At 37.3% G+C, this 26,023-nt stretch overlaps 1 protein-coding gene across 8 annotated transcripts in view; it reads right to left on the reverse strand.

Annotated features, from left to right (window-relative positions):
* The window catches only part of LOC124777276 (Fanconi anemia group A protein homolog), a 246,329-nt gene that overhangs the window by 71,230 nt on the left and 149,076 nt on the right, over nt 1-26,023 (reverse strand). For all 8 annotated transcript variants that reach the window (XM_047252617.1, XM_047252612.1, XM_047252614.1 and 5 more), the window contains one exon: nt 3,489-3,668. In XM_047252617.1, coding sequence (XP_047108573.1) covers nt 3,489-3,668 — 180 coding nt within the window. The remainder of the gene's footprint in view (nt 1-3,488; nt 3,669-26,023) is intronic.

Below are 26,023 nucleotides of genomic sequence, written 5' to 3' on the forward strand. Positions count from 1 at the left end.
ATGCTGCTGATAAATGTCTCCCACAATGATAGCCGTTTCTGAGGGTCTGCTGCTCGCAATTAAACCAATATTTTGAATTAAGAATCTTCCTCAAATATAAGTATATGAGATGTTTCATTTGCTTAAATATTATGGGCATGACACTAATTGGTCTCCAATTACTCATTTTGGACTTTTGATAAGCTTTTAGAACTGGTAAATTGTACCTGTTTTCCATCTTTCTGCTAGACCTGTGTTGTTTAGTGCCACTTAAAATGTGACTTTCAAGACAAGAGATCATTACGTTTCCCTCTATTTTTAGGATATCTTCAGGTATGTTATCTTCTCATGCTAGGTTCTATACACATATTGTCTTTATGGTAGAAATGTCATATTAAATTGGTTCACTATGATAGATCATTGTTTCAAGTATCATGTACTTCAAAGAATCATGTACTGTAGTGGCATCAGCCTTCTTCATTGCTGATATTTCATTACCGTGGCTTTTTCTACAGTAAGGTTGCCATTGTTCAAAGTATTACCGAGATACCGCTCATATATGTCTTTTTTTTAATTCAGCATGGTTACAAGATTTTGATAGGCTAACATGAAAGTTAAGTCAATATATTTAGGTTTGTGGGTTCTTCTAACTTCAGACTTATGATCTGACCATTATAATGATTTAAATATAGATAAGTTATGGGATACATTTAGTGAGTTGTTTAAAATCCTTCTGTAAAAAAGCCACTGTACTCCATCTAGCCACCAAGGTCAAGAGGTGTTCTCATAGGAATGTTTGGAAACCTCTGCATTTTCAAATTTACAAAACTGCTAGCCAATTATCTCTGGGCAGTGAAAAATTTTGCACTGCAGATAGATGCATATAAAAGTACTGCACATGACAGTACTCTACCTTCTGGAACTATAACTTGCCTCTTTGTAGAGGCATAGGTTGAGGAAGGTTAAAAAGAAAAGGAAGGTCACACAAACCCCAGGATGAGAGGGATCCATCTGCTGCGAAGTTGAGAGAAGGCAAAAATGACACTTTCCCATCTCATGTTTGTCATCACAACTGCATCCTCGCAAGATATGGGTTTCTCTCATCCAGAGCTTGTGTGACTTTGCCTTCCTTTTTAAATTTTTCAAATGATTCCTCTTGACTCCCTGGGGAAGAATGTAATAGGACACATTTAAAAGTAGGCATTCGTAAAATATCAGCTTTCCCACAGATTCCTTCAGTAGATGAGAGACAAACAATGACACATTCATACACACAAAACTTTCAAACACATGATCATTGTTGGCTAGGGGCACCGTGGTGCCACTGGGTGAGCAGCAATCTCAGCAGGAATAGGTAGTGAGGTACAGAAGATGTGTGAAACAGAGAGTTCAAGGGATAGCAGGGTAGGGGTGTGGGAAGATGCTGTAGTGCTGCCTGTATCAGGCAGTGTGCAGAGACATGGTTGGGAGCAGGCCATGGGGTGGAGGATATAAGCAAAAGGAGAGAAAGGCCTATGCAGATGGGTAGTGGGGTGGTGGTGGTGGTTGTGTGTGTGTGTGTGTGGGGGGGGGGGGGGGGGGTGGAGGGTGGAGACGGAAGTCTTATGTGAAACAGATGGAGGACAGAGACTAATGAAGGAAGGTTGACGCAAGGGAGGTTAAAGGAATGAAAGATATATTGCAGGGAGAGTTTCCAATTGTGCAATTCAGAAAGGCTGGTGTTAGTGGGAAGACTATAAAAGGCAAGGGTTATGAAGCAGCCACAGAGATTAAGCACATTGTCAAGTATGAAATACTCCGCAACTGGGTGGACCAGCTGTCTCAAGGTCACAGTTTGGTGGACAACTTTCATGCAGGCAGACAGTTTCGTTAGTGGTCATGCCCAAATAGAATGCTGCACAGTGACTGCTGTTAAGTTGTTAAGACTATGTGGGTTACCTGACAGGTAGCTCTACCTTTGATGGGGTAGGAAATGGCAGTGACAGGACCGGAGTAGGTAGTAGTGGGAGGATGTCTGGGATACATCTTGTACCTGTGTCTTTTGCAGGGATATGATCCATGGGTGAAGGGATTGGAAGCAGGAGTATAAAAGGATAGACAAGGATATTGTGTAGGTTAATGGGCAGCGGAACACCACTGTGAGAGTCCTGGGAAGAGTATTTCTTATTTCAGGACACAGAAAGAGGTAGTCAAAACCCTGGCAGAGAACACGAGTCAGTTGCTAGTATTGGGTGGTTCTGAGTCACAAGGGTGGCTGCTACTTTGTGGATGGTCAGTGAGTACAGTAGGTTACAAGTTGTCGGAAATCTTGTTTTGGACAAGGCATGGAAGATAATTTTGCCCTGCAAAGACCTCAGTGACTCCCTTAGCATACTAGGAGAACTGCTCACCTCTACTGGTGCAATGACCATGTATAGTTACACTGTTTGTAAAGGACTACTTCATATAGGACGGGTTGCAGCTGCTGATTGCAAGGTATTGTTCTTGGTTAGCTGGTTTGATATGTAAGGAGATATTGAGAGAACCATCCAATGTCGACATTGAGGAATGTATCTTGTATGATTGACTTGGCATTTCTTGTCTCACCTCTCCTCAAGTCAGCAGTTGTAGCACTGAACCTCCATGGGATTTGAAATTTGCGGAGCCACTCTGCACCGCCTACACACTGCTTGCAAAGCTAACTGTAATTGGTGATGATAAATAGCTAATTATTTGACTTCAGTGTTGGTGTTTTAGGATTTCCTATCCAAAATTTCCACAATTAGCAAAGTCCTATGCAGGTGTTTTTATTACAGTGAACATTATCACCTCAGTTTTCATCATGGAACTAGAGCAGGCAAGTGTTGACTGCTTGCAGGGACTACTGATGACGCACAGAATTTCCAGTCACAGCAAGGATACACTACACTAGTTTCCCTCATTGTGTCTATCAAAGACCATTTAGACACAGTCCATATTTCGTAAAACATTTTCTCTTGTATTCATCAGTGTTCAGTAGTGTCACCTTTTTTTTATGCACAAGTTATTCAGTAAGTCTATTCATAGGCTGATGTCAACCTACAAAATTGTATCATGCAGGAAAATTCATGAACATTATACCAAAACACTGCAATTGGTGCAATATAATGAGAGCCTGTATGTGAGATATGTGCACTAGATTTACAATAACTCAACATTATATTGGAATATTGCAGGCATGACTGTCTCTAAACATTTTAGTGCTACACTTGCATCTTTATTTTAAGCTACTACAGAATTTCTTTTACTGTGCTGTCATGCTTGTTTTGCAAAACACAATGCTATAATATTCATTGTTTTCAATTACAGCAGCTTCCTTTGCATATTTACCACTGTATGCTAGACACTAACCATGGTACACTGTAGAGATATTTTTCTTGTGTGTGTCTTTTTCCACATAATTAGGTGCAGGTGACCGAAACATTTACAAAAGGTATACCCCACAGTAAAAAATAATTATTTACTATGGACAAGGAGAAAAAGTTCCTTACCTTATGATCAGGAAGTTGTTCTTCACTCAGGCACCATTGAATTACAGAATTGCATAGTAATTTCCAAAGATTTGGAAATGATTGTAGCAGGCACACATATTGTTTGGGCCACTTCTTCATGGAATCTTCTGAACATGCCCACATACAGTTAACAAAAACTTCTAAATATAACTGTATGACCTGAAAAGATCCAGATTTATTACAAGTCACCTAAAATGAAACTGTGCATTTTGAATCTATAAAAACACACACACACACACACACACACACACACACACACACACACACACACACACACACACACACACACAGGAGAAGGGGTTAAGAGAAAGAAAGATACAAAGAAAATAACAAACTACACCCTAAAATTTCACCCCTACAAATTATTTTATGATAAAACTGAAGAAGGAAAGGCAGATTAAGGTCAACCACCTATCAACAATATGATCATTAGCGACACACACACACACACACACACACACACACACACACACACACACACACACACACACACACACACACAAATAAATAAATAAAAAAAGAAGAAATAAAATAAAAAAAATCTTTGCTGGTCTTCAGAAGAAACCCTTTAATGTGCTAGACTACAAATAAGCACACGTATGCATGCAAGTGCCTGCACGTTGTAAAGGGGATACCCTCCTCTACATTACTTTTCCTCAAAAGAAGTAATCGATACCAAAAATATTTTCGAATCTTGTGTAGGTTAATACTATCTAAGCGTTTTCTAGAAGACTTTCATATGATTTTGTACATGATGTGGTATATTTCAAGCTATAATCCATAAAAACAAATTACTTTATTTTTGTTGTTACAATCCATATGTACTAACTCTGTGTGTACAGTTAAAATTACTTTTGTTTTAGAAACATTTGAAATTACAAAATATCTGGCACACTTAAAATTCTTATTATTAACTGGGCAATCAGATGATATTTATTATGTTTACTTCTGGATTCATTTATAAAATAATAGAACATATTAATAGAAAGTCATTTGCCAAGAAAGTTTGTAAACTCTTTGCAATATTATTAGTACTGCAGAGTGGGTGAGTAGTGGGCATGCTTCTGATGTGATCGGACATGTTTTTATGTTTGCCAATAACAATGTAATTTTTTGTTTTGAATTGGAAATTGTGTTGCATAGAAAAATGTGAAAGAATAAAAATTATAGAAACAGACATTAATTGGTCAGGCAATATTACACCACTGTTTATGTCAATTGGCACCATGAGATCCTACAATGTCAAAAATCTCCGCTTCAAGGATCAGCCCCAAGATGTGACGTACTGGAGCTAACTATGAGAAAAGAAGGTAAGTAAAACAGTTTATTGTAAATCTTACTCCTCCCCAAGCTTAGTAAAAGAGTTTTATTTTGAAGTCAGTGGCAATCAACAAATGAGGGTCAGGTAGATTACAAGTGGTAGTGAGATCTGGGATCAGTTGACTGATAATGAAGTTGTGTCTGTTGCAGAAGAAGGGAGAGTGATTTGTGCCATTTGTAGTTTATACATAAATGAATTTTGGATCATGGGGGGGGAGGGGGGGGGGGGGGGGGGAAAACCAAGGACTGCCCAACAAAGTCCTATCAATAGTGATGAGGCACTATCAACAATGACTGACCAGACAGAATGAAAGAGGACTGCAACTACGACAAGGGACATAAAAAAAAGAAGATAAGTACACACTATTTGTGAAATTAATTTGTTTGTGGATTCGTGTGCTCGTTAACAAGAAGAATAGAGGTGAGGGCAGGTGTGATGTAGGAGTGAAAGCTGTGGAACCCAGTCAGGATATGTTTGAGTCGAGTGAAAGTGTCGTCAGCAAAGAAACAGTACAAACTGATATTTTGCAGTTAATTTTGGCAAAACTACAAGAAGTGAAGACAGATAACAATAGCAAATTGGGTAGGGTGCAAGATCAAATGGACCAACTTCTTAATCAGGTTTCAGAGCTAAAAAATGGGTTGTCAGAGGGGTTAGAAAGTGGGGATGAAAAAGTTGATGTCTCAGAAAATAAATTTATTGTTTTGGAAATTGAGTTAATTGCCAAATCTGTAAGACAGTCGAAGAATGTTAATGACATCAGAGTTGAACAGAAGGCCGTAATGGAAAAAAATGGAACAAAACTTTAGCAGTTTAGATAAAAAAATTTTACATGTTGAAAACAATATGCAAACTAATGTAGAAATTCTGCATTAAAACAAAACAATGGTATTGCATGGTCCAACACTCCAATCAAAAGTTTTCCTTCAGACAATTTACATCCGAGTAAATTTAACATATCAAAGTTTCGAAAAAAAATTTTTAAATAAATTTTGGTTGGAAGCTGAACAGGGGAAAATTAAAAGTGAATTTCTGAATAGTCCTAATTATAGGAATAGAGATGGTACTCTGAAAGAGTTTTGTAAGGACCAACTTAAGAGATTAACACACCTTGACAAACCATCTGACGAAACGACATTGATTGATGCGCTTAAAAGGAGATTACCAGTAAGGCTGCAGTGGGATTTAGTACACAGACCTGATGATTGTCTTGAACAATTTTTACGATATGTTGACAAGCTGGGTAGGGCAGTGGAAAGATGTACCATAACAAATGGAATGATAGAGATCACAATGGTAATAACTACAGAAAAAGAGGTAATGGTAACTACTACCATGAACAAAATGTTAACAGAGAGAGAAATTTTGAACATTAGCAGAACAGGAGTAATGGGGATAACCTTGGGCAGTTTAATAGAAGAAACAGTCCTCAATGAAGGTCCATAGTTTTGGGGCGAGGAAACACAACAAGAACAGGAACCCCAATTTACACTTGCAATGAGACAATAATAGCAGTGTTAATAATATGACACAGGTATCTGAAGTTAAACAGAAGGAATATCAGATTTCACATTTATGTTTTGATCAAAAGTTTTGGGATACTACGTCTAATCACAAACCAGAATGTGAGAATAGTGAAAATTTTGATGTAGTATGTACTAATGATTTCTTTCCTTGGTCATAAAACAGTGTTATTGATGTATGGAAATCAGGTGATGACTGTATTGGATCTGAACTAGGGGGTATTTTTGATGTAGATGTGAATGAGAGCTGTGAAATAACTGTGGTTGGCAAGCCTGAGACTGGTAGCTTATTGCAAATGAATGTAGGTAAGTGACTTTGATGGAGATGAGACTTTTGTTGTTGATGATTTTTTTGATGAAGTAATTTTGGAAGAATGTGATTATGATGATGACAATGATTATGATTATCAGGTATTTGTGGAGTTTAAGGACAATGAAGTTTCACAGCTATTTGTGAATGATGTTGACAATACATATAAGGTAAGTGATGTATGTGATGATGTAAGTTAGTCATAGTATACCAGTCCAGTCTTTCATTAATGTCATGCAGAGTAACGATCCAACAGTAAAGGTGAACTATCTGTAAGCCCAGAGAATAAATTTGGAAACTTTTTGAAGTTGGTGTGGGACCAGATTGATGATAACATAGATAAATGTGTATTCTGGAATAAGTTAGCTGTGGTTTGTCAAAATTTGTATCCAAATTGGTGGAATAATCTAAGCAGGAAGTGTAATTTTGACAACAGTATATTTTGTGTTCCTTCTGTAATAAGTGATGTTAGTTGTGCTATGGAATCCATTCATTGTGTTTAATCCCCACCTGACAACATGAGTAACCGAAGTACTGCTATGATATCAGTAAAGTTGATAAAACTCTGTAAAGACAGTGTGGATGTATCATTTGATGAAATTGAAAGTGATCTTTTACATGAAATGTCTAATAACAGAGATGATGGTTCAGATTTTGGTTGTCCTTACATTAAGGTTAATGATGATCAGTGGGAAGGGAACTGTTTGATTGATACAGGTAGTCTGATTTGTGGGAAATCTGACCAATTTAGAGACAAGATCCAGTAGAGTAAGAATTTTGTGGAAATGTCCATTGTACGTGTAAAGCTAAGTGGAGCTACTGGTAAGCAAAACACGTATTAAAATGTCAAGTACTGTTAACATTTTGTATACAAGACAAAACCTCTGAATGTGGATGCTTAGTGATCCCTAGTCTGGAAGAAAATATTCACGATGTATGCAGATTCATAAGACTACATTATTGTGTTTTGTTTGTCATGAATTTAATGTGTAAGATGATGTGATTACTAGAGTTCCGTCGTATCTATAGACTGAGTTTAAATCTATTTGCAGATTTATATGACTATATAATTGTGTTTTGTTCGTCATAAATTTAGTATGTAAGATGATGTGCTTTCTGAAGTTCTTTCTCATCTATTGACTGTGTTAAAATCTATGATACACTATATAATTATGTTTTGTAATAGATTTGTGCTTTACAATTTGATACATATATGCCGTGAGACTAAATGAGTAGATCCTTTTACAATTTTGAAATGGGACAATGTTCATAATTTGTACTGTCAAAATTACATCTTAGTATATCTGTGTGTATCACCTTGTTAGTTCATTTTTTTCATTGCATTTAACTCTGTTTAATAAAGTTTCATATGTGAACACTTTTTAATCTCATCTGACATGTGTCCTACATAATTGCTTTTGTGATATAAATAGGGAGAGCATATGCCACGTGATGTGAAGAAGGTATTGAACAGCACATTTAGTACACAAAACAATGTTTTAGGATTTGATGCGAATGCTAGACAGGAAGTTACCTATTCATTGGAGTGTGTGATGAGAACTCTTGGGAGGAAATTGAAAGATGTGGGCAGATCCTCTCCCCACACTGCTGTATGGCTGTACCCTGCTGGACCAGTCGTCTTACAACAGACCATAGGTGCTGGGTAATGTACTCGACTACGTCAGTGTTGTAACTGAGATTTGCAAATTGTTAGCCAAGACTGCCAAAGACAGTGTTATTCCACATAAATGTATGTTTTTTTCAAGAAGGGGGATTGACTTCCCAATACAATATGTAGCTTGAAATAAGTATGTAAATGAATCTTCTACATCTCCACATATGTAGGTTAATTTGTACGGACAATCAGCAAATAGAGTGGAAGACATTTACTAGTACAGACAATATAACAAGATGTATACATGTCTGCTTTCATACACTGATTTTGGTTCTCAAGCTACTCGATTATGTCATCATTCAAAGCTAACTATAACTCTGTTTACCTATATTTATTATGAGTACTGCAATTTGGAACTTGAATTGTGGGCAGACTCATGCTTAACTCTGTTGTGGTTACCCCAGTCCATCGCGACTCTGTGTGTGTGTGTGTGTGTGTGTGTGTGTGTGTGTGTCCGTCCATCCTCAAGAAAAGTGAACAACTATTGATTGAGGCTAGATGCTTCTTATATTTATTCTTTACATATGATTGAACTTATTGATATGATTATGAACTTTATTCATTTTCTTGTGTCGAAACATTTTTTGCTGGTTTCTACCTGGCATACCAGGTTTGGATTCATGGGTAAGCTTAGGCCCTAATATTTTTTTCATTATTTTGTTCTTTCATAGTCAACATATCCTTAAATACTCTGGTTTATGTGGCTGATTGATTTTGTGCTATATTCCTACTCATGATTAGTATATTCTTGTGGTCTGTACCCATCATTGCAAGTTTTTAGAGTCAGCTCACTCGTCGTACTCTTAGGCTCTGAATTTTCTCTGTTTTCTTTTGAAGATTTTGAAGGTGTGATTTTATGGATCTAAACTTACAATTTGTAATTCTAGTAATTTACATTGTCTTTGAATTTATTTCGATAATTTAGTGTTGCAACGTTGTAGTTTTGACTTTGCATTATTTGTCTTGTGACAGTATGTTCTACAGATCTGAAAATCTGAATGCCATATCCTGATATATGTATAGGTTATGATTTGTATAGTAGATATTTTCTTAAGTTTTCTGACATATCTTATGTATCAGATACTTCTATAGATCTGTATACTATCTCTTGGCATTATTTTGTACACCATTTGGAAAACCTTACAGTTTGTCAAAAAACATTGTAAACACATTGCTTCCAAATTTTGTGACAGGGATATTGTAGAGGGATACCCTCCTCTATCATTACTTTTCCTCAACATAAGTAATCAATACCAAAAATATTTTTGAATCTTGTATAGGTTAATATTATCCCAACTGTTTTTCCAAAAGAATTTCATATAATTTTGTACAAGATGCAAAGTGTGCTGCATTCTATGTGGGCATGACAACCAACAAGCTGTTTGTCTGTATGAATGGCCACCGACAAATTGTGGCCAAGAAACAAGTGGACCATCCGGTGGCTGAGCAAGCTGCCAAATGTAACATCCTTCATTTCAATGACTGCTTCACGGCTTGTGCCATATGGACCCTTCCCAGCAACACCAGCTTTTCTGAATTGCGCAGGTGGGAACTTTCCCTCCAGTTTATCCTATGTTCACACAACCCTCGTGACCTCAACTTTCGTTAGTCTTTGTCCTCATCCATCCAGCCTCCCATTCCAGCACTATACAGCCCTCATTCCACCATCAAACCCAATCTTTTTACTTCTCTCCTTTTCTGCTACCCATCTCCCCTTCCCCCCTGCCTAAACACCTAACTGCACATAGCTGCCCTACCCTCTCCACCTCGTCCCAGCACACTCCCTACCAGCACTGCACTGTCTGCCAACCCTACTCTACTGTCCCTCCCCTTCCCCACCCCAGTCTCTTCCATACCCCTACCCAGTCACATCAGTCACCACTCCCATCATGCACTGGTGCAGCTGGTTGCAGTGTGGCTACAGTTGCCTTAGACTGCAGTGATGTGTGTGTGAGCTGCATTTGCGTGTGCCTGTGTGTGTGTGTGTGTGTGTGTGTGTGTGTGTGTGTGGGGGGGGGGGGGGGGCGTATCTGTGACTTAGCATCTCCACTGTATGGTGAGTAGCAACTTTCCTTTCCATAATATTTGTACACAATGTGATACATTTCAAGTATAATCCATAAAAAGAAATTATTTTATTTTTGTTGTTACAATATATATGTACAGTTAAAATTACTTTTCTTTAAGAAACATTCGAAATTACAAAATACTGGCACACTTAAAATTCCTATTATTAGTTGCACAATCAGATGATATTTATTATGTTTACTTCTGGATTCATTAATAAAATAATGGTAGAGATTAATCAAAAGTCATTTGTCAAGAAAGTTTGTAGGCTCTTTGGAATATTGTTAGTACTGCAGAATAAGTGAGAAGTGGGCATGCCCCTGATATGATCGGACGTGTTTTATGTTTCACTATAACAATGAAATATTCGGTTTTGAAGTGGAAATTGTAACGACAGTGTGATATAGAAAAATGTGAAAGAATAAAAATTACAGAAAAAGAAATTAACTGGTCAGGCAATATTACACCATTATTTACATCAGTTAGAACCATGAGAACCTACAGTGTCAAAAATTTCAGCTTCAAGAATCAGCCCCTGGACGTGAAGAACTGGATCCAACAATGAGAAGCTTACTAAAAAAGTTTTATTTTGAAGTCAGTGACAATCAACAAGTGAGGGAGGGGTAGATTACAACATGCACATGCAAATGTGCACGTGTGCCCCCCCCCCTCCCCCCCCCCCCCCCCCCACACACACACCTATGCAGCAACAGTTTTGCCAGCTGGACACATAATATCAGTAATGCAGTTCGGCTAGGTGGAATGAAGTGAGAGGTTTGTTAGGTTGGGAGGGTACAGGAGAAAGAAGTGGGAAGTATGATGAGGAGTTGGGAACTGGTGGCTAGTTGCTTGGAATGGGGCAACATGTGCACAGGATAGGAATGCAGGAAGGGGGGGGGGGGGGGGAGACAGCAGGTTCATGGGCTATGGGCTAGGCATACAATACATGGGCACCAGAGCTGAAAACATCATGCAGCGCATGGTGAAGGTGAAGTGGAGAATTAGATTGGGAGTGGGTGACAGATCAGAAAGAGGGGTTAGAGCAAATTGAGGCCAGGACTACAGGAGCAAAGGATATACTGCAAGTATACCTTCCATCTATGCCCGTCAAAAAAGCTGTTGCTAGAGGGAAGGATCTAAGTGGCACAAATTGTGAACCAGACATTGAACTCAAGCAGTGTGTTGTGCCACTGAATGGTCAACTTTGCTCTTGGCCAAAATTTGATGGTAGCCATTCATTCTGGAGGACATCTGATTGGTGGTCATGGCCACAAAAAATGCTGTGCAGAAATTGCACCAGAGGTGGTACATGACATGGCTGTTTTCGCAAGTGACGCTGCCTCTAAAGGGATAAGATAAGTCTATGACAGGACTGGGGTACCATGTGCGGGGTGGGTGAATAGCACCTGAGCATTCCACAGGGATGTGACACCTGCAGTAACAGGGTGTGGGGGTGTCATAGATACGATGTCCCTCATTTCTGGGCACAGTGATAGAGGTTCAAAGCCTTGGTGGAAGACATGGTTGAGCTGCTCCAGTCCTGGGTGGTGAGAGCGCACTCCTTTGCAGCTGATGCACAGGGGTAGGGGGGTTGGGAAATATTACGGGTGTGCGATGATATGAGGATAGTGGGAAGCTCGCAAAGTCTTCATTATTTTTTGTGTGCCTGCCGACGACTCAATGCTTCTGCAGTTCATTGCATTGTCTCCTTCCCTCTTAAAGTATTTACATTCTGTCAGAACTTTCCTTATTATACATCTGATCATTAGAGACATAGCAAAAGCTTAGTTTAGACAAGAACTTTCCTTATTATACATCTGATCATTAGAGACATAGCAAAAGCTTAGTTTAGACATGGATAATATTTTGTGGAACCTGTGGAGAAAGGTCTCTATGACATGGAAACACAATATACATCTACATTTTAGTAGTTTATTAAATCTCCACTTCTTCCACGAGTTGTCTGTGAGTGCATTTATTTACTTAATTATATAAATTATTACTTCATCAAAGCTTACTTATACTGGCCGAAGCAATGAATTTATTTTCCTACTCACTCATGGTAGTAATCTGTAAATTCAGAAAAGTGTTTTCGATGGTGTTGAGCCACAGACATGCAATATTTTTTACGAGAGTAAACTGCCATTTGATAGTGCTTTAACAGATATGACATAATAATATTCTCAACTTTTAGCATTTTACTCGAGAATAGCATAAAAGTTGAAATGTTGACAGTACAGAAGATACATATATAGTACACAGTCAGATGTTAATTCAGAGTTCTATTAGTCTCATTCTCCCTTTGTCACACACACACACACACACACACACACACACACACCTGTAAACTGTGTGTGCTATTAATTCAAGACCAGCACCATTTGAGCACAGAGCACAGTATGGAATATTAATTCACTTTAGTGCAGTGTAACAAAGAGAATGGTGTCTGTCCATTTAAAGCATCTTGTTCCAGAAAATATCAAGAGTTTAATGGTTTACCAGCTGTAGTATTCACTTTATTTGTGCTTATCTCTCATTGCCTCATCTTCCAAGTGTGAGATCATCAGTTCTCTTCAACAGATGATCTTAGCTTGTGCCAGTTCCCACTCCATTTTCTGTTTATACTTCCTGTATAACAACTTTCCTTTATTTCAATTACTTCTCTTTCTCCATTTCCTCTCGTTCTGTCTACTACTTCCATATCCTTCATTTTACTTGGTATTTCTTTGACCTTTATTTCTTTCTTTGTGGTTCTATGTTTCCTAGCAACTGTTCTCTCTCTCTCTCTCTCTCTCTCTCTCTCTCTCTCTCTCTCTCTCTCTCTCTCTCTGGTCATAAGTAAAATTTACAAAAGCATGGCCAGCATATGTGCTCAAATCATACCGCCGTCCTGCCATCTTAATAGGAGACTAACAGCTACCACACGCAATGGTGATACAGAACAACTGATGCAAATAGTGAAGCCTTAGGAAACTGGGCAGAAGAAAACAAAATACACCTCATTTTCAATGCTAAAGATCGTGGTTCCTTCAGATCAGCAGCTTGGAAATGAGAGTATGACCCACACCTATGCTTTGTCACAGCTGATGAAAATCAGCTGGGTAACACAAGCCAAATGTTTTGCCAGATTTCTATCATATTCAAAACCATCCAGTCCTAGTAGAAATCAGCACAAGTATTCCATTGATAACCTCAACTCCTCAACCCAGATGGAACCTACAAAAAGTGGTTTGGAAAGCTTACTCTGAAGACCTCGATAAATGCCTGGGATGGATCCCCCCCATCTGCTGATAGCTATAAAAGATTTGTGGGAGCAGTCATCAGTACAGCAAAAAAGCACATAGCTAGAGGATACTGCAAAGAATACATTCCAGGTTGGAATGACAAATGTGAGGAACTGTATAATGACTACCAAAGCAGCGGTGACAGAGAAATAGCAGATGAACACATACGCAGCCTTGATACAGCACGATGACAGAAGTGAATGGAAACTACTCAGGCTATGGACTTTAAAGTACCCAGCACAAAAGCATGGTCTCTGCTTCAAAAACTAGGAGGAGCCAGCCATATCACTCGAGAAGAAAACCCCACAACACCTAACAAATTGCTTTAGACATCTAAAGAGGTAAACCACTGAGAGATGACAATATGCATTAAACATGAACTTAGAAAGCTAAAAGCAAGAGCCAGTGTTGACACTAAATATTCATGCGACATCACCCCCGAAGAGATCTTGGCAGTGATAAAGGACACAAAACCAGATAAAGCCCCGGCTCAGGTAACATCCTCCCAGAGTTTCTTATCAAGTCTGGCAAATACATGAAAATATGGTTAGCCAAGTTCTTTATATCACTACTGCAGACAGAAAACATAACCCGAGAACTTAAACGCGCCAAGATATTCGCCCTCCTAAACCCAGCTAAACCAGGAAATCTTCCACAAAACTAACGGCCCATAGCGCTGCTTAGCATGGTGTGCAAACTTCTAGAACAAGAACTACTTAAAAGGAGTGGTCAGACAATACTCACGGCCATCTCAGTAGATCTCAACCGAAGCTGTGCACACCAAGTCCTGGCCCTTACAACACATACTGAACGGGATTCCAAAAGAAATTACAAAATCTGTGGCCTTCACTGACCTGTCAGCAGCTTATGATACTGTCTGGAGACAAGGCCTACTCTATAAACTGATGAAAATAATTCCCTGTCAAAAAGTGGCAAAGCTTATTGGTAACATGATTGGCAACAGGGGATTCCAGGTCATTATGGGAAACGTCAGTAGACAGAAATTCCTTCAAAATGGCTTACCTAAAGGCTCGGTATTAGTCTCACTGCTTTTCAGCCTATACATTGCTGACATGCCAGAAACAGCTTGTACGAAATTTGGCTACACTGATGACTGGGCCATTGCAGCAAGGCACACCGATTTTGATACAATAGAAGAAACCCTGACATCCAATCTGTCTGCCCTGGCAGCATACTTTCTTAAATGGAGACTTAGGCCTAATGTCACAAAGACAGAAGTAACTTTGCAGTTGTAGTAGTAGTAGTAGTAGTAGTAGCTTTATTCATCCATAGATCTCTTTTTATAAGGATATAGGACATGTAAAAGCATTTACAAGTTTAGACCAATTTAAAATAAGCTAATTTGTATACACATACATTTACAGACTTCTAGTTAGAGACAATCATTAGATTTACTCCTGGTATACAATACTTTTTTTACAAATAATTTATTATATAATGTAATACCACTCTGTTCACCCATATCTCACTATCAGTCACTGCACACACTATACACACATTGTTTCATAACACTACACACACACACACACACACACACACACACACACACACACACCGGTGATCTCTGGGCCATTTTCCATACCACATATCCTCAACAACTGAGTCAGCATCCCTCTATAATGAGTGAGAAGTCGAGCTCAGAAAGAGGAAGAGGTTTTAGTGTTGTGCTATACATAGCTTGGGGGTAAGTATTTACAGAAAAGGAAAAAAGAAGGGAAAAAATATAGTGTGAAGGCGTTATGTGGAGTGTTGGATGTTTTATAATCATTATTATTATTATTTATTTGTATAACATATTTTTAACCAAACCCCTAGTAAGTAATCCTTAAATGTATAAAATGTATTGCATAACAGGTACTTTTTAGCTGCCTTTTTAAATAAGTGTATTTTTGCAATTTCTTTAATCTCTTTTGGTAATTTATTGTACAGTTTTATTCCTTGGTAGAAAATGCTGTTTTGACTTTCATGTTTATATTTTCTTGGTAAATGTAAGTTGAGTCTAGCGTTTGTTCCATGGTCATGGACAGAGCTGCTTGTGCAGTATTTACCAATGTTATTTTTGACATTTATAGCTGACTGGTAAATGTATTCACGTGGTGCAGTTAAAACGCCCAGTGTTTTGAACAGATCTGTACAATGAGCTCGACTACTACTTTTGGTTATTATTCTTATGGCTCTTTTCTGGAGTTTGAAAATTGTGTTCATATTTTGTGCATTTGTTCCCCAAAACTGAATGCCATAGCTAAGAACTGAGTGTATATATGAATAGCATGTAACTGAAAGACACTGCATGTTACACACTGATAGGATTCTAAGGGCATAACATGCTGATGACATTCTGTTTGCAAGTATCTTTGTGTGTTCACACCACTTCAACTGAGAATCAATATTCATTCCTAGAAATTTTGCATTTGTTACACAGTCTATAGAGGTGCCATCTATATTTAATTTAACATTGTCATTTTCCCTTTTCAATCTGAAATTCATGGCATTAGTTTTCTTTATGTTCAATGTCACTTTATTGCTTATTGACCAATCATAAACTTCCTTGAGAGTTTCATTCTCTTTCTCTGCGAGGAGTTCTCTTGTTTTCTCAGTGACTATAATATTGCTGTCATCAACAAAGTGAATTTTTTCACCATGAGTAACACTACTGGGAAAGTCATTGATGTATATCCGGAATAGTATTGGTCCTGACATGTTACCTTGTGGAACCCCTATATTAATGTATTTTGGTTCTGATAAGTGTTTTACTAAATGTTTAGACCTATTTGAAGTATGTGTTATCTCTACTCTTTGTACCCTATCTGCTAGGTATGATCAAAACCAGTCATTAGCTACCCCCCTTATTCCTAATGCTTCTAATTTATTTAATAGAACCTTGTGGGCAACTGTATCAAAGGCCTTTGAAAGATCCAAAAATAAATATGCCCGTGACACACTCATCTTTATCAAGAGCATCAAGTACACCTTTTGTGAATTATACTAAGGCTGACTACGTATTTTTGCCAATTCAGAAACCACACTGTTATTCGCTTAAACGATTGTATTCATTCAGGTAAGTCACTTACCTGTCTTTTATAACCGCTTCTATTATTTTTGGGAATGGTGACAGCAGGGAAATGGGTCAGTAATTTTCTATGTCTTCTGCATTACCTTTCTTAAGCAAAGGTACTACTCTTACCTATTTTAACTGCTCTGGAAATGTCCCTGATGTGAAGGATTCATTTATTATATTTGTTAAGGGGCCTTTTATAATCTCTATGCATTGTTTTAGTAGACACATTGGTACTTCATCTAAACCTACTGATTTCTATTTTTTAGTTTTTGAACTGTTTTATTGACTTCATTCTCTGTGGTTGGAAGTAACATCATTGTATTTAGTGAAACATTTTTTTTTACAGGTGTTATACTTGTTTTGGGGAATTTTTGCTATAACTTCTCTGCAATGCTTGAAAGGTTTGCTAAGTGTTGTGGATCATTTATTACCTTATCCCCCTCCCTTAGCAGTATGTTATTCTGCATTTGTTTGCCTATCCCTGTTTCCTTTTTTATAACATCCCAGACTGCTTTGCTTTTATTCTGTGCATTATATATTATTTTGTCATTATATGACTTTTTTGCAGCAATCAGCACCTTCCTATAGATCTTTTTGTATCTATGATAGATATTTAAGAATTCTGGATCATTGCAACTCTTTTTCATGGAACTGAGGTATTTAAGTGTTTGAGAGGACTTCTTAATACCTGCTGTTATCCATCTGTTTTTGTGTGATGTTGATACAGACATGCATACTTTTGGAAATGAGTTTTCAAAGTCCAATTTAAATAATGTGGAGAAATTAGAGAATTTCTTATTCACATTGGTTTCATTATACAGTTCATCCCAGCTAGTTCTTTTAAAAAAATCTTTCATTTTGGTTTCTGATAGATGCCGTTTGTAGGCTTGTAGTTTAGGGAATGATTTGATGCCTGATTTTACTTGCATCCACCTCAATAACAGAGAAGCAAACAGAACTCTGGAAGTATACTTTGACGACATACGCCTCAACCACAACAAGGAGCCAAGGTACCCAGGGGTCATGTTAGACAGAATCTCGTCATTTAAATAACACCTTATCAAAACAGCTGCCAAGGTGAGAACCAGAAATAACCTCATCCATAAACTCTGCGCAACCACCTGAGGATCAACAGCAACAACTCCGAGGACGTCTGCGCTGAGCCTGGTATACTCTATGGTGGAGTACTGTGCACCAGTATAGCTAAACAATAGCCATGTGAACAAAATCGATGTTGAACTTAACAAACACCATGCGCATTATTTCAGAAACCGTTAGGTCTACATCTAACAAATGGCTACTTGCCCTGAGTGATATACCACCCCCAAAAATGCAACAAGAAGCAGCCTTGGTCAGGGAATAGGGTTCACATCAATATATCTGATCTGAGTATCAAGAGGCTTCGTTCAAGACATCCTCCTCTTGCTCTCGACAGCCTCACTGGGGCTGACATCAACTATTGGAGAACAGAATGGCTCCAAAATGTTCCAACAACTTGCTACCTAATGCCTTATATTACTGAAGCAGTTCCTGGGTTTGATCAGCCCAGCAAGATCTGGTCAACTCTGAACTGACTAAGAACTGGGCATAGAAGATGTGCTGACTCACTCTTCAAATGTAGACTGCTGTCTTCACCAACATGTGACTGAGGCTTGCCTAAGCAGACCATCCAATACATCAGAGAAGAATGCGGTGGCAGAGCATTCAGTGGGGACTTGGGAGAATTCCTCATGGCATCCCAAAATTCCATTGAATATATACAAGGACTAGATGTTTGTCTGTGAATATATGTAATGTTATGTGATGTAGAATAACGTGATCCAATACTGAAATGTACTTAAATGCCATACACCAATTAAATAAATGGAGAATGAAAATCTCCTCCATAAAAATGAAATATTACTGTATCTCATTGCCCTATCAGAACCCCTCGAAGAGCATTAAAGATAAAGACCAGTCCTAATTGCCTGATTGTAAAGTGACCTGTTTCCAAATTACATACAAAAATAACCACCTATTTCAGTATACATATAATTAAAAAATGATGCTTTGCTGATTAACATTGTTCTTATGTGAAATACATGATATAAATGTGAAATAAATACTTAAACTAATCGAAAGAAATGTAGCACATGGTCAGGATGAACCAGTAAACCTATCATTATAAAATTACTACAGCAAATTAAATAGAACATATAAATAAAGCATGTTAATTGAATCTCCGATATATGTTAGCACTAAAATTCAGGCACTAGTTGATTTGTTATAAACAAATTTAGAAATGTAATTGTTACCTGTAACATAATTAGTCAGAAAATGTTATATTAACTCGTAACTAAGTCAAAAATAGATTCACCTTGTTCAGCACTGAGATTGTAAATTTTTAGCAATGTGTATCTCATATTCGGTTTAACTTTTAATTGTGATTTTACATAAAATTGTAATTTTCATTGTCTGTAATTGTTAACAAAAGTATAAATAGAGGTCACGCAGGCGCCTTGGGGCACTCTTTTTTTGGCTAGGGTTGTGAGCAAATGTATTGTAGGCTCACTCGTTTGATGTCAACTTTGGGTACATGTGATGTAACCGGTACAGTTCACCAGGCTCGGACATGAGAGTCCTGGAAATATATTGGTGTTAAAACTGCACTGTACTTTGGAATTTATTTGGGACTCTTCCGCAATCCTTTTCATAGGCAGCACAGCGACGAGACGAATCCAGGAATTTTACAACACCTCGAGAAATTAAACAACTTTTACTGTTGGTAGAACTGACGTTAAAACAACAGCACATCGACTGGGCATTTCACTCAAAAGTCAAAACATTTGCAATGCGGAGGTGGGAAAATACAAACATCTCAACGTGGTGGAGGAGCTGGGATTAAGTGGAAGACTGTGCAGAGGACGACTCGCAAGAATTCCATGTACAAGAGGCAGGAACCATAATCTTGTACGTTGCAGACTGCACCACAGACGTCGCCAGGAGCAAAAGTGATATTCTGGAATGACATTGCGAATGAATCAGATAAGTGCCCCTTTTAATTGTGTCCTACAATTTTCTGTTTTTGTTTCATTGTGTGCGTGTGACAATTTCACTTGATAGGCAGGAAAGTGTTTTGTCTAGTGTTTAGCCACTTTGATCAAAATGAGCGAAACTCAGTTAAATCGAATAGGCATGACCACGCTGTCAGGCCGTCAATTTCATGCTTCAACTCCAAATGTACACTTAAACAGTGAAGCAAATTCCGCGAGCAGTAGTTGTTCGCCTTTTCATGGTTTTTCGGGAGCAAATCAGCAACCGAATTTAATTGATCAGATATCTCAATTGTTGAATAATAAACTAGAACAACTGGTAACTCAAAATAACCAATTAGGTAGCAACATTAAAGAGGTCACAGAAAAGCTGGACCAAAATTTAAAATCATTGAGAGAAGAAATCAATGTAACAAATAACAAAGTACAAATTGTTGCATGTGACATAGAAAGGGTAGAAACCAAAGTTGACTGTTTGGAGGCTTTCACAATCTCCAAATTTAAAGAAACAAACAAAAGCATTGAACAAGTTAACGAACGTGTCAAAAACACAGAAGTAGTCATTTTAAATGAATTAGTGAACCGAGAAGACGAGTTAAAAATGTTGCAGGAACTCTTTGTTTCAGAAAAAGAATTCGTAGGGGAAAGATTGAAATTAAATTCTGATGTTGTTTCTGATAAGATATCTCGTATTGATGAGAAAGTAGAAAGTGTAACAATGGAACTGCAAACAGTCAGCTCTGAAGTTTCAAAACTGCAAAATAATATAATGCCCAATTTTGATTCAAACCAGATGTTTGTGCATAGTTGTAACAATGTTAGTTTAAAATGTTACCCAGGTGATGCGAAACTGCATCCAGTTGACTTTGTGCATCAGTGCAAAGACAATTTCCAACCTAACATGCCAGAGTCTGCTAAAGTTAAATTTGCGAAACGTTTTTTGGACGGTGAAGCCGTTACATGGGCGAACCAAAACATTGATACAAATACTACGTCTTTTGCCAATTTTGAATGCCAATTCTTGGCAAAGTTTTGGTCGGAAAACAAAGAGGCAAGAATAAAATCTGAATTTCTTAACGGTAGCAAATATCACACGTCTTGCAATTAGCATGCGAGAATTTTGTGAAAAACAATCAAAGACATTGTCACATTTGTGCAAACCTTTGGGCGAACTGATACAGATTGACGCACTGAAACGGCACCTACCACACCGTTTTCAGTGGGGACTTGTATATGGACCAGATGACAGTGTTGATGAATTTTTACGTCATGTAGACAAAATTGACCGTGTATGGCAGAATGATGGACGTAGTTACAACAGACACGAAAACCATCAAGAACAGAGAAACAGTAACCAGCTTCACAACAGCAATTCCAACCAGGGAAACAGGTAACCACCTCGTTGGGAGCCTGTCAATTTGAGGTGAATAGTTATGGCACAAACCAGGCAAATAGGAGGTTAAAGAGACAGAAACGTAAAAGCAATCATAAATGTAATGTAAATAGGGACTACTACTTAGATGATACTAGTTATAAGCAAAACTTTTGGGATCACATGTTGAGTGAATTGAATAATGCACATACTCAAGCAGGACCACAGTTTGAACTTAATGAACATGACTTAGCATTAATTGATGACACATTAACACCTGATGTAGACAGAACTTATGATGTGTATGGTATCACTAGCTTGTTTTCTGATGAAGTAGAAATTGGTAGCCAAAATCAGGAAATAACACCTGACTTAGATAATGAAACAGGTAGCGATTTCAGTAGTGTAACTTCAGATGTTGAACACTTAGTAGTTAAGGCAGATGTGCATGCAGAGCCATCACCCACAGATTATTTTGATGATGATTTTGATAAAGATAGTGTTGTGAAGGATGATGTATTTGATGATATATGTACACAAGAGGAATTAGATGGCATTATTTATATTGAAGTTATTGATAATGGTGTTGCAGCTGAAAGTAACTCTGAATGTGAAGTTGGTTCATGTGAAGATATTAAGAGTGCAAACAATGTATTGGTACCAATTTGTATAAAAGAAATCTTAAGTAAATCTACTAATAAGAAGGAACAAGCTAAGTTAATGGGTGAGAAGATTTTGGAATCTATTATCAGTGAAAGTGAAGTTTGTTTAGAAAATAATAAGGAAAGTGAAGTCATCAAATCAGATCCATCCATGAAAGATAATTTTAAGTCTAGTGAAAGTAAGGTATCTGTTTCATGTGTATTTGATTCCAGTCATAATGACACTCAATCTTATGTTGATTCTGACATTGAAACCTGTGGTGAAGAAGTATGTAACAACATTGATACAACTGAATTAGAAAGTGACTTGTTGGCAGAGAATGTGAATAGTGACCCAAATATTACCTTAGGTAGCCCTTACGTAGAAATAAGCATTAACAATTGGTCAAGACTTTGTTTGATTGACACTGGCAGTCCCATTAGTAGTATCTCAGACAAGTTGAGGAACAGGATAAAAGACACTGAAAGTTACATCAAATTTCCAATCACAGGTGTATGGATTAAAGGTGCCACTGGCAAGTTTAGTAAGTTAATAAATAAACAAGCTTTAATCACATTTTCTGTTGGCAACATTAATTTTGAACATGGTTGTTTAGTTATTCCAGACCTCAATGAGCAAATGATTTTAGAGATGGACTGGATAGTTAAAGCAAAGGTGAGTTTTGATTGGCAAAATTCAGAATTACTGTTCACTGAATCAAAGACCAGTATTCAAGGAAAAGTAGTAATCCAGTTAAATTCAAATATGAGCAGTAGTAACCATATTAGGGAAATAGTTTATCCAGAGTGTAGCCATTACATGGAGGAAGAGGAAAATAGGGATCACAATAACCAGAATTTGGTTGATGATAGTTACTCCCTAACCATATCAGAAAAGGTAAAAGAAGCAAATTACTTGACTGAGTCTGAAAAGCAGGAATTAGAAAATTTTCTCTGGGAAAACTGTAACATTTTTAGTGATCAACCTGGTAGGGTCAAAGATTATGAATGTCATGGGTCAAAGATTATGAATGTCATTTGAAGTTAAAGCCATACGAACCCTTTTTCATTAAGCCTTATGGGGTACCCATCTGTAAAAGGAAAGAAGTGGAGAGGGAACTCCAGAAAATGCAAAAATGGAGAATAATAGAGAGAAGTCACAGTCCATATAACAGCCCAATGGTCTGTATTTCAAAAAAGGATGGTGGTGTTAGGCTGGTATTGGATTCACGTCACCTGAATAAGTTTATAGAAAGGGAAACAGATCATCCTGAATCCATGGAGGAACTCCTGTACAAATTCAATGACACAAAATATTTTTCTAGCCTGGATTTGACCTCAGGTTTTCATCAAATCACATTAGCACAGGATTCAAGGCAGTACACAGCCTTTTTATACAATGGTAAATGTTTTCATCATTGTGTTGTTCCCTTTGGGCTGAATGTGTCTGTAGCTGAGTTTATTCGAGCTTTGGATCATGTGATTGGAAGTGAACTACTATCTAAACTAATTATTTACATGGATGATATATTAATAACCAGCAAAACTTGGGAGGAACACCTTGATACTTTGTACAAATTAGCCAATAAGTTCAGACAAGGCGGTATGACCCTTAAATTAAGTAAATGCAAATTTGGAGTATCAGACTTGAAGTTTTTAGGCCATATAATTAACAGAGAAGGCATTATACCTGACAGTGATAAAATTTATGCAATTGTCCAGTTTCCATGCCCAAAGAACAAGAAACAGCTGAGGTCATTTTATGGTCTATGTAATTTTTATCATAAGTATGTCAGCACCAAGCTTTAAATGCACCGTGTTTGAGAGAGCTATTAAAAAAGAACACCATATGGGAATGGACAGATCAGCGTCAAGCAGCATTCGATGAGATCAAACAACAACTAAATAACAGCCAATTACTCCACAGACCTGACCTTTCACTACCATTTTGCCTAATGACAGATAGTTCAGATTACGGATTGGGTGTACATTTGTTTCAACAGAAGGAAATTGATGGAAAAATAGAACATTTTTCGATCAGTTTTGCCAGCCGAGGTCTGCAGAAACATGAACGTAATAACACAGTGACTGAGAAGGAACTACTTGCCATTGTATGGGGTTTCACTAAATACAGGAACTATCTAGCAGGCCATAAAGTCATAGTTTTCACGGATCACAAAGCTCTATGTTATATTCAAGACTGTAAACTTTTCAATAGTAGATTAACCAGGTGGGCCATATTTTTACAACAGTTTGATTATAGCATTCAGTATATAAAAGGGGATCAGAATATAATTGCTGATGCTTTGTCTAGATTACCTGTGGGGGGGAGGGGGGGGGGGTGGTCAGGAAGAACAACTATTGGATAACAAAGTGTTTAAAATGATGTACATGGGAGAGATTAAGGGTGAAAAGGAAATTACTACAATTTGTGGTTAGCTTAGGAGATACCAGAACCAGGATGACGATTTGAAACTTGTGAAAAGCCTTATTGGTAAAAAGGGTTATGAAAAGGTTGGCATGTATTATCAAAACTTTACAGGTATTTTATTCAGGAGACATAACACTGACTCTGACATCTGGAAGGTTTGTTGGTCTATACAATGTATTGATGTTTTAATTAAGTACACACATGAGAGCTATGGACACTGTGGACTCATGAAATGCACTGACAAAATTAAGGAAAATGTCTATTTTAATAATATGTTTACAAGAGTAAGACAGGTTATACAAAAATGTGATCGGTGTCAAAGAGTAAAAGTCACAAATCAGAAATACCAAGGTTATTTACAAAGTATTGTGCCAAAAGGCAAATTGGAACTGATAGGAATTGATTTGTTTGGTCAATTGCCGAGAACTAAAGAGGGTTATACATATTTGTTTGTAGTTGTTGACTTATTCACTAAACTAGTAAAATTGTATCCACTAAAGAAGGCAACAAGCAGGAAAATTTTAAAAAGTTTCTGTAATGATTACTTCACACACATTGAAAAACTATTATTTTACATTAGTCACATCTCACAAGACACAATCTGGAGACTAGTTTGGTGTTGAGGGGTAGGAAATGACAACTTTAATAGACAGACTGAGGACTTTGACGAAATGAAATATAAGATGCCATGTGACAAGGTTCTGGATTTTTTTACAGAATCTCCTTACTGCAAGGTTGCTAACTATAGCACAATTACATTTTCACTTGCTTAAGTGTATCTTGCCACTTTCAGGAATTTTATTGACGTAATACTTATTTTGTCACAATTTATTGAATCTTGAAGCTGTTTCGCAGTGTTAATTTGATCTGACTTTCTGGATGTCTGGTAAACATTTTGAAACATTATTGCATTTGATGTACAAAGCCAAGAAATATTGACTATACATAGTATATTCAGATACTTGTGATAACAACCCGGATTGGATATAAATGAACAGTTTCTATACTGTCACAATATAAATATACAAATATAATTTTGAATATTCATGTTTGATAAGATTTGTAAAATATTTTATGGTATTGCAAACTGTTAGGATAAATTTTATTCTTCTGTCTTTTATATGATAATATTATTCTAGAACATGTCATATGGAAACTTTAAAAGTGCAACGTTATCAATCCAATCAAATTTGTGATTTGTTAGCTTAGTTGTGTCTGAGTGTTTGAAGGAGGGAAAATTAATGGACACTAGAAGTGACAAAAACAAGGACGCTCTAGAAGTGATAGTTTCGGAAAAACATTCATTCAGAAAATTTGATGTTAATATTGATTTTGTAAAAGTTTGGAAATTTCTTTGTAATCTCATATTTCCAATCCTTGTTTTCTTGATGTATATGTTTGTAGCTATTTGGAAAATTTATCTGTATGTAAAGTTGCATGATTCAATTTTGTACCTTTTAAGATATATGCAGTTTGTGTTATTTTGTCCAACTAGTACTGTATCACATCAATCACACTAATATTTCTGTGAGAAGAGTTTCGTCTATCACGCTAGGCAAAACTCTTCGGGGGGATACTGAAATATTCCTGTATCTCATTGCCCTATCAGAACCCCTCGGGGAGCATTAAAGATAAACACCAGACCTAATTGCCTGATTGTAAAGTGACCCGTTTCCAAATTACATACAAAAATAACCACTATTTCAGTATACATATAATTCGAAAATGATGCTTTGCTGATTAACATTGTTCTTATGTGAAATACATGATATAAATGTG

This window comes from Schistocerca piceifrons, chromosome 2 (assembly GCF_021461385.2).
Source record: "Schistocerca piceifrons isolate TAMUIC-IGC-003096 chromosome 2, iqSchPice1.1, whole genome shotgun sequence".
NCBI lineage: Eukaryota > Metazoa > Arthropoda > Insecta > Orthoptera > Acrididae > Schistocerca > Schistocerca piceifrons.